Here is a 10501-nt window from a genome sequence, read left to right on the forward strand (position 1 = left end):
AAAAAATATAACAAACAGGTACAATTACAATATCGTAAATTGATATGTTCTTTTTGTGTACATGGTGCACCATGCTCTATGTGCACCATGGTCCATAGTCCACGGATTGAGGCATGCCGTTATGGCCAAGAAGTCAATTCCGCAAAAAAGGCCTTCGTTTTCCATTCTAGACCTAGGTAGACCAAAGTAACTTAATTAACGCATGTGCTAGAAATCTAGGCTAACATAAACACAAACTCTAGTAACACCCCTCAAGTTGGAGCATGGTAAGAATCAAGAATGTCCAATTTGGACAACAAGTAATCAAGTTGTTTTCTTGTCTAGTACTTTAGTAAAAAATATCAGCCAATTGTGATGTTGTATCGACATATGATGGTGCAATAATCCCTTATGTTACGGTATCCCAAACTGAATGTCTGAATGAAAATCGATCTCAATATGCTTGGTGCATTCATGAAAAACCTTTTTAACAACCTCCATGATAGGAAGAGATATCAAACAGATGGAAATTACAGCTTATGAAAAATTGGAAACCAAAATATCAACAGTCTACACTTAAGAATTGTACCAAAACCTTTTTAACAACTTCCATGACAGGAATATCTGAGGTGTCATCTGATTTGTTGATCAACTTGAGCTTGTTTTCACTAGTTCAAGCATTATTATTTGATTCTAACTAGTTCGTAAAATATCTTTTTCCAAGAACATTAACTCGAGATGAAAACTACAGGTTTGCTGATAAATTCATTTGAGTTTTAACCAATGTTACATAATTCTCTAATCACCCCCACAAGCCGCGAACCAAAAAACCGGATTATAACATGAAAATGGTTCACTTTTGATCTTATTTTAGCAAATTAGGTAACGAATGGCGTACCTGTACCATCCCCATACTAGCAAATCAGGTAACAGTGGTTTTAACACATCATAGAGGATAGTGGCAAGAGGGTGTTTTGGCAATGGCCGAAGTAAAATGTCAGACTCCAACTAAGATGAATTACCATAAAATGCAGAATTTTCTTTGTGACGATCTGTAACAATATTACTATCTCAAAGAAACAACCAACTAATGCACCTGTACAGTCAATGATGTGAATCAGCCAACATACTACTCTGAGTTATAAGTAACAACTACAGAAATGTTAAAAAGGAAGAAAGGGTAAATTCTAAACTTGTATGAGTTTTGATCGTAAGAAACATCATCTCAGAAAGATTATTGATCCCCAATATTTCATTCCAGAATAGATTGTTCATCAAAGAAAATAAAACAGGGGATACAATATAAGTTGTTCTATATATTACAAGTAGAAGGGATTATATTCATAGCTCTCTTTTACAATTTTATTTAAATATATACAAATACAGAAGTCATCAGTCAGTACTCAGTGGTGTACATACCATAAGAACATGCAAATCATGGGTATAGCTCACTCCCACTTGTATCAAAGCACACAATACTATATCTTGCGCCAACCCCAACTATATTGCATACACAAACAGAACCTACATTACTGTTATAGTGTGAAAGGTACTCAGCATGACATGGAATGAAATAGTGATACTTACTGTTGAATCCATTACTGTTACGAAACTTTTTCCCGTTGTAAAACGCTAATGTATATAATCGATTACCCGCCTGTATAGTATGCGCTACTCGAACAACCTGCCAATTATCCAAGTCATAATCGTTGTAAGTACCGTAAAACGATTCTTCGCAATAAATTTTTTGACTAGGAAAATTTGATACTGAGTCGAGTATTGGCCCTATTGGCATGATTGGAACAATCCCCTCGGCTACCGGTTTAGTGTGTTCTTTAGCTGATCTTTCAGGTATGATGCTCAATTTTGAAGATGGCAAGTTGGTCACCATGTGTTTCATCAGCCTATTAAAAAATAAATATGATTTTGTGAAACCACTCCTTAGAAATACATGTAATTTCAACTCCTCTTCCAAAACCATATTTTCTCCATTCTTTGCCTCTAATTCCGCCTTGTGCTTTTTCTTTAGTTCATCAATCTCATCCTGTTTCTTCTTCAACTCTTTCTGTTTTCTACGTTCTGCTTCCTCCAACGCTTCTTTCGATTTTTCTGTTTCTCTTTTACGATCCAACTTCTCTATCAGTTCGTTTATCTCATCTTCTTTATCCTTCAACTCTAATCGCTTCCTACGCTCTGCCTCATCCAACTCCTCTCTCAATTTCTCTATCTTATTTTGTTTCCTCTTTGATTCCTCCAACGCTTCTTTCAATTCTTCTGTTTCCCTTTTACGCTCCAACTTCTCTATCAGTTCGTTTATCTCATCTTCTTTATCCCTCAACTCTATTCGCTTCCTACGCTCTGCCTCATCCAACTCCTCTCTCAATTTCTCTATCTTATTTTGTTTCCTCTTTGACTCCTCCGCCGCTTCTTTCAATTCTTCTGTTTCCTTTTTACGCTCCAACTTCTCTATCAGTTCGTTTATCTCATCTTCTTTATCCTTCAACTCTATTCGCTTCCTACGCTCTGTCTCATCCAACTCCTCTCTCAATTTCTCTATCTTATTTTCTTTCCTCTTTGATTCCTCCAAATTTTTACGCTCTATTGTCTCCAACTCCTCTTTCAATTTGTCTACCTCATCTTGTTTCTTCTTCAATTCTTCCTGCTTTACACGCGCCACCTCCTCTTTCAATTTCTTAATCTTCTCTTGTCTGTCCTTCAACTCTTCCTCCGCTATCGTCAACACCTCCTTCATGTTATCTATCTTCTCCTCCTTCTCCTTCCTTTCTTCCTCATTCTTACGCTTCACTTTCTCTAACTCCTCTTTAAGTTTAAGCTTCACATCCTCTAGCGCTTGTTTATGTGTAAGCTTCACCTCTTCTAGCTCCTTTTTATGCTTAAGCTTCACGTTCTCCAACTCCTTCTCCTTGTCACTTAATTTCTTTTTGTCATCGTGCTTGCCATTCCCTTGATTGCTCCCTAATATATCCAAGGGACGGCCATCCATAAAGTTGCTGCGAGCCCATTTAGTGTTGAGAGATGCATTGACTTGGTACTTGGACCAATCAAAGAGATCAAACAGCCTGTAGTAATCCACTTCCAAGATCACAGCTGTGACCCCTGCAGTCGCAAGGAAACCAAGTCCCTCACGATTCACAATCAGTCGCGAGTTGAAAAGATCTTTGATCAAGGTCCGCAGATTATCACCACTGATATCTCTGTCCCCGATCTTCAGCACTTCATGTTTGTTGCCGGGCCCTATACTGATTCCAAGGTGACTCCATTGTTTCCCTTTTACCGGAAATAGGTAAGGACTATCCAACTCGTATACTTCGATCGCTCCTGTGTCCAAACATCGAAGGAAAGTCTTGTCTGACTTCATTGTGTAAGCTGCCATTTTCGTGCCCCCGTTTTTTGGTTGTTCGATCTGCTAGTCTCAATAAAACAGCAGATTAGGTAATAAATTGGAAAACAAAATACCAAAACACAGAAACACAAATTGAATAAAATCCAATTGAATAAAATCAGAGTTGAATAAAATCAGAGTTGTTAAGAGTGAACATACCAGAAACACAAATTGGCACAGTTCTATATGCTTTGTAATGCATTTTTAATTATTTATAACGTACTCATTTAGACTTAAGATTATGGAGCAGTTGTAACCAACTTTGATAAGAATTATTTTATGCCAAATTGCCTAGAAGATAAGAAACAAGATCCGTTGTCTGTATAGTGTGGTTAGTTGGGACTTGGGGTCTTTGTTAATTGTCAATTATTGCTAAACAATAGAAAACGACTAAAGGTTGTCAACTAAGACAACAATATTATAAATTAGACTAAAGTAAATAGAACGAAAAATCATGTTGATAACCTCAAATGCTTTTCTTAAACAACTTTGAAAAAATGGCATAAAAAAAAGTGAAAAAACGTCAAGGAAGTCGGTAAAAGTTATCGGTGCTAGGTGGTTAATAATTTTTCCAAACGGTCTTTTTTCCATTCTTGTCCAATTGTTACCGTGTACGTTTCTGTTCCTTTATATGGATGATCAGTATTATCTGCTACAGTGTGCCACTATGCCAGTGTTAGTTTCTTACCCAATATATGAAGCTGTCAGATACCGAACAGCCCAATGGAGTCTGATCCGCTTAAAACCCTATTGCTGGGAGCCGATAACCAACCCAACCAGATAATATTGACTAGTATAAGACTCGTACCTAATGGCTAATACATACTCGACCCTACCCGGAACCAAACTGACCTAAAACCCCTATCAACAACCCATCTTAGCTACCTCGTTCCCAATCTATTCTTCATTCATCTCCTTCAGGCTCACTCTCCTCATGTAAATCTTCTATAACAGTACTGCTGATTTGGATAGGATGCCCTGCCTCAATATCAACCGCAAGGCACGGCTGTTTTCAGAGTATTGCTAAGTAAGTTCTTAATCACAATGAAACTTGATATTTCTCAATTTCTCATACTAATCATTGACATATATGATATATGTCAACAACATTGGAGTGAAATGGAAACGTTCGCATGCATCAGCTTTAAATGAGACTCCAATATTTGGGGTTAGGTGCCTCAGCCACATTCAACACTTTTGTTTTATAAACAGGAATCCTACAAGACATGTTAGCTGCATTTTACAAACATACCTGTACACAATTTGCGATCAACACTCTTGCAGTTCTGAAATTAAGCCTCAGATAGCTTCTCCATCAATACTACTTGCATGAAGCTGTTTCCAAAGCTGAGTTGTAGGTGAACTGCATTATTAAAGGAAGAAAACACTCATTAAGATTGTGGAAGAAGAGAGCTTGAAAAGCATTAAATCAATCAATTCAAAGACTCCAAACTCACACCCGGAGAAGGATGAGAAAGTTCTCACAAAGTTCAGTTCTCAAATATGTCAATACAACGGCCTCACTAAATAATGTCTTACACAAGTAATTTACCTTTCATAAGTCAACTTCCCATTGGTCTAAAAATTAATATCCCATACGAGACCTTCAATTTAAACTCTATGATGGATGGCCAGAAACTAAAAGATAAACAACAGCAAAATCATGAGATTATTCTAACCCCCAGATTACCAAGATCCATATTACATATCCTTTCACATTAACCCTAGCCGGTAGAGAGGCAAACAAGCTTTCTGTCACATAAAGATCCACTAAAAATGTGCTACAAACTAAAATGGAAATATTCAAGTTTTTGGACCAGAATATTTATGAAGAGTTCTACATAATACCAACTGCCTATGTTAAACCACAAAAGTGATATCTACTCTTTGTAGTTGACAGAAATATTATTAAGCACCCCCCCCCCCCCCCCCCCCCCCCCCCCTAACACACACCAGTATGATAATCGTCACACTCATAGCCAAAGCCAAAAAAAGGATCTACAAGATTCCTGCTCGAATCTACACAAGAATCCTACATTCTAGTTCCCCCCGCCTCCCTCAAACCTAAACAAATAAATTATAAAAGATACAACCGGACAAGATGGAAGTCTATGATATATTATAGCAGTATGTCCATCCACCTCCTCAATTAAACTACCATACTGGAAAAGGCAATCCCATGTAGATAACCACGTAAAGGTAAAAAACACTTTTACGTTTATCAATTCCATTGGCTAGGTTCAACAAATAAACAAACTAGCAAAACAACAACAACAACAACAACAACAACAACAAAGCCTTAGTCCCAAAATGATTTGGGGTCGGCTAACATGAATCGTCGTAGGAGATCGTAATTGTCACCAATCAAACCAGAAAGGAGCAGGAAGTAAAAAGAAAAAAAACAAGGAAGAGAAAGTGGAATTAATGAAAGTAAGATAAGAGAAAAATGTATATACATTATAGAAGAAATATTGTAAGAGATAATAAAAATAAGTAAAGTTTAAAATAAATGAATAAGTAAAATAAGTACATTTCAAAATAGGATGTGAAATTAAAAAAAAAAAAAAAAAAAATTAAAAAAAAAATTAAAGAATTTTAAAAATAAAAAAAAATTAAAATAAGAATAGAAAATAAAATAAAAATAGACAGAAACATGAAAGCTGTATAAGTCAAATGAAGTCATCAATGTATATTCTCTCCCTCCACTCTGTCCTATCCAACGTCATGTGCTCCTCGGTCCCAAGAAAACTCATATCGTGCTCAATCACCTTCCTCCAAGTTTTCTTAGGTCTTCCCCTACCCCTTGCAATTCTATCACTTTGCCACCCTTCTATCCTCCTAACCGGGGCATAACTTGATCTTCTGCTTACATGCCCAAATCATCTTAAAAGATTTTCCATCATCTTAAACTCAATCGGTGCAACCCCTACTTTCTTCCTAATAATCTCATTCCTCAAACGATCCTTTCTTGTATGCCCACACATCCAACGTAACATGCGAAAGTCAGGACAGAAGGAAAGAAATAGAGCAAAGAAACAAAGGTAAAGCAAGAAATTGATGTAAAATCTATTGATCAAAGCCTGATATGATGAATAATTTGTCTCACACAGAACCTGCTGATGCTCATCTTGAAGAATACAATATAAATCCAACTTCTCCATACCTTATCGAACCTTACTTTGGCAAATGTCAAAGCTTCTCTGCATTTGTCGAATTTGCCACAGTGAAATGCTGCCACACCTTCCAATAGCTCCAACCTCAAATATCTAGGAGGAACCCAAAAAAAAAGAAGTTATGCACCGGTCTGCTTTCCCGGCTTCTTAGATACAACAAAATAAGAAAAAAGAAGAATGTGACCTACAATGACATATCTAGGCTATGGCTGTTGTTAAGCTCTCTTGCACGAGAGACAAATTTTCCGTGAGAATGTTCAATACTCTTCTAGATTTTGCAAGATGCCCTTTAGATTGAAAGAAGTTGATGTCACCACACCATGTCAAATTGAAAGATCGTAATATTATCAATGCACTGTCAATATAAACCAATGAATTAGAAATCATATAACCATATGCAAGAGAGCAAGAAGAAAGCAGTTGACCAGATACACCCAGATAAGCAATATACATCACTATACGACACCAGTCGATAGCAATATTCACCACTATAAGACACCAACTTACCAGAAGCTCATAAAGAAAAGGAATAAGTAATACCTCTATGAATTTCGTATCAAGAGAGAAAGACCCCCTGGAAAACATAATAGATATCATGTTAGAACATCATAAGTAGAAACAAATATAACGAGAAAAATAGAATTTCATTTGACAAAATAATTTCTTCCTTTCAAAGACATGGTACCACTAACCTCTCCCATTAGAAGCACCTCTAATTTGTACTCTTTTTTTCTCATTAGTTTTTTCCTCTTTTTATATGCAGACCCATCATTATTGCTCAGTCAAATTTAACCTGTAAGGCACATGTGGTTGAATGTCAACATCTAAAACTGAAGAGATTCAGGAGCACCAGTTAGTGCAGAAAGTAACACTTGTAATAAGCAAGCACAGACTCAGAATCCAGTTTAACCTTCTGCCCTCTGTGATCCTCCAGTTCTATGTTGTAGTCCTAGAATGCTAGTGATCCATCAACATGTCTCTTGACGAGCATACCTACAGCCAACCATGTAATTTCAAGGGAGACAATTTTGAGGCATTAGGTCAGTAGAAAATCAACCAGCAATCAAAAGAGATCAAATTCTATTAAAGCAAGCAACAACCATCCTCATTTTCCTAAACCCAGCAAATTATCGTGCATTTAAACCAACTATAGTAAAATAAATCCTAGAGTCCCAAATGACAAAATACAAAGTTTGAAAGCCTAACCCTACAACATAATACTCGAATAAAGTACACTACTTTTAAACAGACGACAGGAATTCGCAAAGAAAATAAAAATTAAACATAGGTAGAATGAGCTCTCTGAGATACTTGTTGGCTTTCGAAAATGAGTTCGAAGCACAAAATGCCACTTGCAATCCTAAACAGTCAACTTAAAGCTAAGTTTTAAACGGCAAACCATATATTTAAAAATGCAAGGAAACAGAACAAAAGTTTTATATATATATATATATATATATATATATATATATATATATATATATATATATATAAAAGAAGTAAAGAAACAAATAAGCAATACAACATACACACAATGGACAGATGAAATCAACTAACCAGATCACGGAATCGTAAACATAGAACATATCAGCACACTATCAAGGCTCCCTTCTCTCCATTTCAGAGACATTTAACCAAGAACCACAGACTCCCGCTAATGACATCAACCTTTAATGAATATTCCTTCCCCTCTGCAAATGAGAATGAAATTTTAGGAGAGGAATATCCAAATTTGCTATTGTTTCTAGGGTTTGTGCGTATATAACAGATTCTAGGAAAGAAAACAAAACTTAGTGAATTCACCTGCAGGCTGCAGTGAGTGCTTATGCTTACAAAACTCCTGATAGACCAGCACACATGATTTATAAGATTCCGAATTGTTATATTCTACTCATATCATTCATCTAATGCTCCAGGTTTCTGCAGGTAAGCATACATATCAAAATGCCATACTAATGAGTACATCAAACATTCACACTCAGCTAAATATCTGCTATTACTTAGAGGCATGTCCACTACAATATAACATCACCATCTATTTAAAAGTAATGAGCTATAATTGACTTTTGACATCAAATCTTACTAACTTAGACGATTAACTTTACAAATTACCTGTTCAGTTATACAACATTTTCATTGCTAATATTTCTTTTAAACTTTGTAATTTGACAATTGAGAATCAGCAAAGAATTTGAGAAAATAAAATAAAAAACTTACCTTTCTAGGAAACATCCTGTTTTTCATTCCACCCATTCCAGGGATTTCTGATCTCATCCATCCAACTTCTATTCTAGTGTGCTCGCATTAGCATCCGAAATCCTCAATCCATTCCTTCCAGGGAGACTTATGAAGGTACGAAAACTTAGAAACCTGAGGTGGGTGTACAGTTACATATCATGAAGTGAAAAAAATGAAACTGAAACTGAAATTGAAACCTGACAAAGATAACGAGATAGTGGTGAATATGCATTGAAGAAAAAACCCAAACATACAAATCCAATTTCATAAATTTATAAAACAAAATCCCTAACAATATTATTAGAGAAACAAATCAGAAATCGAAGCAATCGTTAAAAATGCAAAGCAACGTCACTGAACCCCTAAAATTAGAGATACAAGCACCGTAAAATTATTCAATGTCATGCTAATACTATTTTCAAGTGAAATCTCTAAAAGAATCAAAGAAATCAAACCCAAAAACGACCAATACAAGCACAAAAAATCCCCAAAACACCTAATTTTACCTTGCAAGGGAGATTCATGGTGACGATGATACCATATTTTAGTCTTTAAGCACCATCAAAAAGGAAGAGGAGTGGTGGTGAGCGATTACTCTGATGTCGAAGAAGATAAACAGGAGAAAAGAGGGCAGACTGGCGGAGGTACCATCGCCATGAAGAGGAGGGCGGAGGTATTAACGCCATGGGATGAGAGGAGAGGAAAGCAGAAAAACGAAGAAAGAGATAGAGATAGAAAGGGGGGTTGACAAAAAAAAATAGACAGATGTCCGTGATTTTCAGATAATGGTAGAAGGGTAGGGCGGCGAATGAGCTTGTATGAATAGAGTCCAAAACCAAATTGTGTCATGTAAATAAGAATGGAGGAAGTATGTAACACTATTGATCACTATAGAATGTGAATTTTAATACGGAATACCACCTGAAAACAAATACTACCACTTATTTAAAATCACATGATGTTTGATCTTTTTGTATGCGCAAGTGACACCAACAAATCAAAGATTGATTGAATTTACAAGCTTAAAACGCAAAGAGAGTTCATAATTATTAATCATTTTCCGCACTTTACTCTTTTGGCAGTAGGATGCTTGAATTTTCAGAGTGCAATTGGATTGTCCAATCAACTAATTATTCAGTAAGGTAAAACAAATACGGAATAAAACAAATCTAGCACAGACTACACAGAAAATCTTGCAACTTAAAATTAAGACCACTATTGGAAGGTGAGTAATGGATCAAATGTACCTTTCTTCACCAATAAAACAAACAAAATGCTTTATCCCATCAGAATTAAATAGTCGCGCGCATTATTTTACTGTAGTTGATAACAAGATCATGTTTTCCAATGTTACAATTAACAATTAATAAAGGTCTTTCGTAAAATCATGTCATATCTTTAATTGTAAGAGGCTGGGACAATGTCACAACTAATTCCCGAAGATGAGAGTGCATTGCTAAACAAACATGCATCATTTTAAGTTGACGTTTGGTTGCATTTGGGAAGTTATATTTACCTTGTATTTGCAATTCCCATATATTTTAACTTTCTATGAATTGAACATTCTTGTTTGGTTGAGCATGGGAAGTATAACTACCTACTTCTAGGATGTTCCGCATGTCAAGCAAACAACCTCCTTACACTTTACTTCCTAGGAAATGAGACTTCACATGAATTAGAATATCAAGCAAACAATACCTAAGGTTTT

At 35.9% G+C, this 10501-nt stretch overlaps 1 protein-coding gene across 7 annotated transcripts; it reads right to left on the bottom strand.

Annotated features, from left to right (window-relative positions):
• Positions 1-1202: 1202 nt before the first annotated feature.
• Positions 1203-9547, bottom strand: LOC110794359 (uncharacterized). Of its 7 annotated transcripts, none has more exons than XM_056827405.1 (12): positions 9300-9547; positions 8773-8925; positions 8359-8475; positions 8113-8246; positions 7466-7548; positions 7248-7348; positions 7096-7129; positions 6744-6910; positions 6546-6648; positions 4635-4745; positions 1567-3403; positions 1203-1479 (listed from the first exon to the last, which is right to left on the bottom strand). In XM_056827405.1, the coding sequence occupies exons 11-12, from the start codon at positions 3371-3373 to the stop codon at positions 1415-1417; spliced, it is 1872 nt and encodes a 623-aa protein (XP_056683383.1). In that variant the 5' UTR covers positions 3374-3403; positions 4635-4745; positions 6546-6648; positions 6744-6910; positions 7096-7129; positions 7248-7348; positions 7466-7548; positions 8113-8246; positions 8359-8475; positions 8773-8925; positions 9300-9547; the 3' UTR covers positions 1203-1414. The 7 variants fall into 7 exon arrangements, with proteins under 7 accessions (XP_056683383.1, XP_056683384.1, XP_056683379.1 ...); XM_056827406.1 differs by having other exon boundaries at positions 1567-3406; XM_056827401.1 differs by having other exon boundaries at positions 1203-3403; positions 6744-6842.
• Between the last annotated feature and the right edge of the window lie 954 nt (positions 9548-10501).

The sequence above is a fragment of the Spinacia oleracea genome, chromosome 4 (genome assembly GCF_020520425.1).
Source record: "Spinacia oleracea cultivar Varoflay chromosome 4, BTI_SOV_V1, whole genome shotgun sequence".
Lineage (NCBI taxonomy): Eukaryota > Viridiplantae > Streptophyta > Magnoliopsida > Caryophyllales > Amaranthaceae > Spinacia > Spinacia oleracea.